This window comes from Apostichopus japonicus, chromosome 21, assembly GCF_037975245.1.
Source record: "Apostichopus japonicus isolate 1M-3 chromosome 21, ASM3797524v1, whole genome shotgun sequence".
Lineage (NCBI taxonomy): Eukaryota > Metazoa > Echinodermata > Holothuroidea > Aspidochirotida > Stichopodidae > Apostichopus > Apostichopus japonicus.
This window is the reverse complement of record NC_092581.1, coordinates 9401274-9409027: the sequence shown is the minus strand read 5'-3', so window position 1 is coordinate 9409027 and position 7754 is coordinate 9401274. Positions and strand designations below refer to the sequence as shown.

General features: G+C 37.2%; 1 protein-coding gene across 1 annotated transcript; it reads right to left on the bottom strand.

Annotated features, from left to right (window-relative positions):
* Nucleotides 1–321: 321 nt before the first annotated feature.
* LOC139962682 (natterin-4-like) lies at nucleotides 322–3529 on the bottom strand. Its single transcript, XM_071962860.1, has 2 exons — nucleotides 3414–3529; nucleotides 322–3015 (listed from the first exon to the last, which is right to left on the bottom strand). The coding sequence occupies exons 1-2, from the start codon at nucleotides 3472–3474 to the stop codon at nucleotides 2042–2044; spliced, it is 1035 nt and encodes a 344-aa protein (XP_071818961.1). The 5' UTR covers nucleotides 3475–3529; the 3' UTR covers nucleotides 322–2041.
* Between the last annotated feature and the right edge of the window lie 4225 nt (nucleotides 3530–7754).

Here is a 7754-nt window from a genome sequence, read left to right as displayed (position 1 = left end):
TGAAGCATTGACAGCAGAAGATTACGATACAAAATTGTGGGAGTGAGGAGGGCTCAATCCGGGAAGGAAGGCAGGCGCAAACTTCAAAGGCCAGTCGAAAAATGCCATCCAGACGTCCTGACATACATTCCAGTATTTGAAATGCTTTTAAAAAAAACGGCACTTTTTTTTATATTATACTGAGAGGAAATGCTACAGTTTTGTGAACTACATTTTTGGGGGGAAAACACATCAAGTTGACATATTGACCGCGATAATGTTTGTTTTTGCTCATTCCGAATATGACCGATTAAAAAACTTCGAAATGTCAACTCACGAGAATTTACATTCGCAAAAAGCTTAGAGAAAATTTATTGATGATTGTTTAGCCATGGATAAACGTTTAAATTTGTAATATATGGGCTATCTTATGAAAAACAAACAGACAAGTAAAGATAAAAATTCCAAGATTTGCTGACAGAATTTCAGTAATTTTTTCCACAATATCCATAAACGTTTCCTTCAAATCTGAAAACTCTTTACATAATCTCTACATAAAAATGGATCCCTGCTACATATTACAGTCCACTTAGGCCTCCACGCAGGAGGTGCGTGGGAGAGTAGGAAGTGATTGCTTTCCCGTTGAAGGGTTGGGTTTAGCAATGTCAACTATCTGAGGCTAGAAGCCCACTGATCATTGGCTACAAACTAGTATCGTAACAATACTTACCATCATCAAATTACTGGAATAGGTTAAAAATGCGTGCATGTGAAATTACAATTTTCAATAAGCTAATACTTCTCGATAGTAAATTCCCATATGATTCATATTATTATGACGTACATTATTTGTAATTCGAACTGATTCAGGGATCCTTTACTATACGTCGTTGCATCTATTGCGGTGATCAATTTGAATGAGTTGCTAACTTTGCCTGAGTAAAACTTGCTGTAGGCTTGTTCAATTATCTCGACTAAATAGCAACCGAGGTAAAAATAAAAGTAAAAAGCTGTTTTATAATCGGCTTTTTCTTCAAATCTTGAAAATGTATAATTGCGAAAGCATATTTACAAACAATTATCTAGTTTAAAGGATAACTGTAGGCACATTATTAATTTGATATGCATTAGACCTATTAAAAACATTTCCGGTATAGTCTATTTACATTTCAAAACCTTTTCTTCGTTTTGACCAAACTACCGAGTAAACATCGGATAGATAATCACTCAAAGTGGCGTAGAGTACCAAGTCTACCAAAATTCATTGAAGTCAGCAGTAGGATGCATCAGGCCTTTGTGATCTCCAAAGGATTTCCTTACAATATTTGGCAAATATGTTTGTCAAGGACAAGTTGTGTTTGGAAACATCCTTGGGTACTAAATGTTTTCATACTTTTGACAAGAAACAGTCACCGAGGATAGAGAATGGAAAGAGAAAAACAAACAAGTTCGCTGCATTTGATCACTGTCAGCCCCAGTCTGCTTGCAGTATAACTGTAACCATTTTATCAAGTGCAGTATCACGATTACCTTATAAAAGAAATATATGGTGTACTTGATCTTCGCCATTAGGTCGAGATGCTAAACTAATATGTCTTTTATAGAGTAAAAATAGGATGGGACAAAGGATTAATAGTGAAAGTGACATAAATTAGCTCGCTCTAACGTCTACAGGAAATTCTTGTTGCAGGGGGATTTCAGATATGTCACGATGCCTACTTGGAAACTGAAGACCAAACTAGATGCAAAAAGATGACTTGTACAAATGAATTCAATTTCTGTTCTATGAACATTTCGTAATGTATCAACTAGAGTCTAAAGTTATCCTTCAAAGTACATTTTCCACGACAGGATTTACACATGCACCGATGGGCGCTAATTAGTTGCGTTTATAAATGAGCATTATTGTACATGAAGCAAAAGCATATGGACGTGCAAGTCCTTTGTTTCTTCTCTAGCTATGTAGCCTGTGGAGCAGACGGCTTAGACAGGGAATTCTTAGTTGCTGCGCCACTACATCCTTGTATCGCATACCATTCAACCGTCTGCTCGGAGGCTACATTTACTCGGCAGAGATTTCATCGTCAATTCTCGTTTCAACTGATGTCATGTGGATATCATCGAACATTCCGGAGACGCTTCGACTGTACCACCCATTATTTGTAAAATAGACAGTTAGTTTCCCAGTGTAGGGAATCCTTAATCGAGCTTCTTTAGCAACCATCGTGACTGAAGCTGTCGAATTTGGTCCCATCGTAACAGAGACAGCATGAGAAGACTTGTGAGTTTGCGTTGTGCTTTCGCCATACTTGTGCTGGTATGTGTGAGTAGCGGTCACGTGGAATTCATTAGTTATTTCACCTAGCATTGGAACACCAACCTTCACGGTCAGTTTGTTGCCGATTTCTATTCCCATTTCAGTCATTTCAGACCATGATCTGGTGACAGTCTTCGTTATCTCCAAAGAGACGGACGTGGTCACTGTGTACGGACTGTCGTTTGTCACCTGTTGTGCAGTCGCCAATTGTTTTAAGTCAGGCGAGATGATCTCTTCTGCTTGACTGAAATCGTACTCAACGTTGGTCAATTCGTAATGTAAAATTTTTCGAGTTTTCTTAACAAGAACTTCATATCGCCGTCGAGCCTGATATTCTTTCCCGTTGTAACCATAGAACATTGACCAGTGCTTCGGAATTACCTTTCCAGGGACGTAGTAACGGCTACGTTTCTTGTAACGACCAACATAGACGCCTGACCCGATGCAAACGGCACCAGAAGGTACGTTGCCCCAGGAGTACCCTGCCTTCCATTCCAGAGTGTAATCAGCCCAGGGTGGTTGAGTCAGTACCTGGTAGCTATAATCGTTGCTTTCCTTTTCGCCCCACGGAACCTTACAACTACCCTGATAGTAGCTTATTTTACCTACGACTGGTTCGCCATGGGAGTAGCTTTTGCATATGTAGAAGCGTCCGTCGTCATGATAGTTGTCACGAAACGGATAGGCAGGAATGTTACCATTTGTCTCAGAGACCCATTCTGAAAATCAAAGAAAGAGAGATTCTTGTGTACAATTACTTATCTAATTCGGCATCATGTTTGAACGTAGAGTAGCATGTATGTAAATGTAACATGCAGATATTAAGGTCTTCCTGTGATTTCTTCGTGTTGCTAAAGCGTGAATAAATTCATGTGGTTCATGTCAAAACTGACAACGAGGCACTCTTCTTTGATGGGCCTCATTAATACTACAACATCGCAACATCTGAAACTATTAAATGGTCGTTTAAAAGGGAATTGTTCAGCTAATGCTCATCGAGGCTAAGTGATGTTAAGTGATTGATTTTATTCAGAAATGTTAGTCTATTGATGGATGTTAATCGTTGAAAGGCAATAACATAACCTTAAGTAGCCATCGAGAAGTAATTAGCAATTACCTTGTCCAGAAACTACTCCAATGAGACAGCAAAAATGTACAAAACTCACGAATACCAACATGGTTGCTGTCGATCTCAAATATCAAAGATGTTCTGGGAAACTGTCGATCGTATTTCTGTTGGTTGTGCGAAACAAAAACGACAAATGAGTTACATTATTGGCAAACTACACAAGTTGTGTACCTACCCACCAGTGGCTCATTACGTTTGATGGAAAAGGTGGAGTATCTAGGACGGATTTTCTTATAGGCAAGATCTGCGTATAACGATATCACAAAGTTGGTTAATTTCTAGGCTTTCTTACAAACAATTAAGCAAATGGAAACTCGCCAATGTTGTTGTTATACATATAATGCACAATAATTCTCGTTCCGTTTTGTAAATTTGCTTTCATACCTGAGTCTTCCTGTAAACGAGCTAGGACATTAAAGTAAGTATTTTGCATGTGTACATGATGCTTCTGAAATTCGAAACTTAAACCAGGGCTAGTACAAGTGCTTAATGCGTAAAACTCCAAAGAATAAACACCCAAACAAAGCAAATTTGGAAAGGGTTCTGTCAGTGGCGGATTCAGAGGCATGCTAGGTCCAAGGGAACGTTCAAATCAAATAAAAAGCCAAATATATTGCGTAATCAGTTCTCAGAAGAAAAAAAAATACTACATTTATGAAGATTGCAGGTATTGCAATACCGAAAATTTGGCAGAAAATTGGACTTTGCTGCAATAAACTGTTTGCAGCAAAGCATATCTCAAATTACTCAGTCAACAAAAAATGATTTTTTTTTTTTTTCCTGTCTTTGCAGGCCAAACAAATCAAGAGGAAAAGCCATTTTTCAGATTTATGGTTAAAACGCCTGATATATACCAAACCTGATTGCAAAAACATTTCAGATATTACAAGTCACTTATTTCTTTAATCAATGACTATATTACCTAGCGTAACTTGAAATGATAGGATGTATGTGTATATTGTCTGAGTGGAGATCATAGAAAGAGATAAAGGACACTTTGATTATGGTGCAACGTAAAATCCAATAAACTCATAACTGTTAATAAACACACATAACTATAGGGAGTGATTGATGATGCAAATAGGTTTATAAATAGGTTTATTTACCTCATAGTAACTTCATTGAAACTTATCAGACTTTATTTGTATATGATGTCTCGGTTATCACGAAATTACCTTAGGAACAGTATAATACCTTTCTTTCTCCCACGGCTCTTACAAGTACCGTCAGACAAAGAACATTATAAGTCGAGCAAAAGAAGACTATACTAGACAGGACCATTTGCTTTTGCAGTATTCAGAATAACATTGAGTAGTGGCAATGTATTTCATGCTCCCCATCCCACCCCCGTGGGATACCTTACTCGCAGAATGCATAGCTACTCTTAACGCTCGTTGCTTACGTTCGGACACGGTTGATTTCTACTAGCCACCTTTTAGTCAACTGTCCAATATTAAAGTTAAGATGGCAATTAAATCAAACTAAGTCGACGCCTTTCTTAGTTTATGTTCATCATCACATAAAATGGGCTCATCCAGGAATAAACTTGGTTCAAAAACAACCTTTGACTATAGACACCTCTTCGTACAATATAAATTATGTAAAAGATAAGTCTGTAATTTTCATTTTCTGTCCCCTTTCCCCCTTCCTCCCGCCATGCCCTGCTATAAACTCAACTATTTTTGGCTATATTAATATCTCAAATTCAGCTTACATTACTTCGATACACTATAAATACATGTTCATTACCAGGTCTGGTGGTTACACAACTACGGCACTGAGGATAAATGTTTTGATGTATCAAAATGGATTAAATGGATTGAAGTTAATGTTTATCCCGTGATGAAAGGGCGAATTGAAAATGGCTTTGGTTTACAGGTTAGCAAGTGATATCGCCGTTTACATTTCGATCAATTCAACGAACAACCTTCATTTTTCACAATCAACAAATATTTTTAGGGGCACTTTCTACATCGCTAAATATTGGTCTGTTTAAGGGCTATTTCGGTGACGAACAATGTGACACTTATATGGAAAATAAAAGTATTATGTACTGTTATTGAAACACCCTATTTTCATAACTTATTTGTCTCCAACTCAAGATATGGTTGATTGATAGGAACCGTTATTTGACCGGAGAAACCTCCATTATATCATGGAGTAGATCACATTAGGAGTTATGTGATGTCGCCACGGCAAATATTCGGTGTCCTTGAGACCATGCACATTTGGAATGTTTGCTTATAGCTGTCAGGGTTTTATCACTTTAGAATTTGATGTAAACGGAACATTTCGCAAAAGAATGAGTTAACCTGTTAAAGAAAAACTCAAACATTTCAGATGTATTATACCGGTGACATCCTTTACTCTGCTGTTGCCAGTTGTATGCAGAAAGTACGACCAAATTTAAAGAGTTCATATCTGCGCCATACAAATTGCTATCATGACGATGCAGTTTTGACCTGAAAATTCAGAAAAACTCCACCATTTTCAGTAAGCAAGCAACTCTAGACACCGGAATGTCCCTTTGACAGTTTTTAAAACAAAATATTACCAAATTATTAACTAAATGATCTAACGTCACGACGTTACTGTGAAATGTTAGCATGATGAAATGATGTAGCTTGGGGCTATAATAAGATTACCAATGAAAAGTATGTTACATGCCAAATACTGCTCTTTATGCTAGACGTGGAAAATGTACACACTAACTTTTTCTTTAACTTAGTTCACCTGTGATAACGTACTGTTCTGATTATTACTTTTTGACAGCGCCTGAAAGTATACATAGGAAATGCCAACATAACTCAGGCTGTTTGTCTGTGTAATGCAATGAGAAGATAGTACGGAAGCAGTGGAATAATATGCCCCACTGACTCCCATCCGTACCCAGATTTTAATGATGACGTATGCAAGATCACATATCTAGGTATGGTGTGGGGAAGGGTGTGGTACGGTGGGGTGCGGTGAGGTATTAGAGATTGATGGTATTCTGATTATGTTACTGACTCGAATAGGGACTGTGATATGGAATGCCCTCGACTCGGACTTTTCTCGGACTCCGATAAGCTAGACTCGGTTCCGGCCTCGGATTGGATCTGCCATGAAGTGAGTTATAATATCGGTATATTAAACCTGACAGATACTGTACCTCAAAGTAACGGATCAATCATTTCATTAATTGGACATCTTTCTAAAACATGTTTGAAATCGCATTCCATGGAAAGTACACTTAAAATATTGTCACCTGAAAAGAAACGGTCTATCCCAACGCTTAAATTGCAGTATAATTTATATAGCGGATGAAGATGAGAATATTACCTTATCTGTGACACAGTGCAGTCGTGCAGTGGAATTTTTTTGGTGTTTTGATCTTTATTTATTTATCATATATCTGTCATACCACTTGCTACACATTCATGTCTTATTAACGAATTGGCTTACCTATAAAATGTGGTAAATCTGTGTACATTGTCAGATTCAAAAGCACCAGGAGTGCATTCTGTACACGTCATAACACTTGGCAACACGTCCTCATGTACAGTTATACAAAGCGAGATTATACGCATTCACACACCAGTAAAAATACTGTCTTCGCGTGGTACAGAATTTCGGTCTGTGACACATGGATCAGGGATTCGATTCTCCCTACCTTCGCCTGATGAGTCCCAAAGGACGAAGCCGGTCGTGAAGTGGTGTTCATTATATATATATATATATATATATATATATATATATATATATATATATATATATATATATATATATATATATATATATATATATATATATATATATATATATATATATATATATATACGCTTTATGTGAGGACACCCTAAACACTAGGCCATAGAAGCTGGTTTTATGTCCACAGGTTCAAAGCCAGTAAGAAAGGTTTGGGCGAAAAGATTCAGGGTGATGCGGAAACACTGGGGCTAGCATCAAACTTTATTGATTGCTTGCTCATCAACCTAGATTATTAACTATATTTAATCAAAAAGGTCAATGATATAATCTTTGACTCCTTATCGAAAGCTTTGGAAATATTAACAGAGAGAACTTTAAGACCGATCTGCCTAAATGGAAATGAAAATATGTAAACGCTTGGGACTGTGAATTGGACATAGCAAAAGGTGGTGCCTGGAACAGTAAAAGTAGATATGACACGCATTCCTAATCCCAAAGTTTATCCAAAGCAGTCATATGACGAAGAATGATATTGAATAAAACTAGGATTTATAAAAACAAGTAAAAAAATAGTTATAAATACTCACAAAATTGGAAATTGTTAATCGGTTTTGATGAAGCGTGCAGGCAATTCCTTTC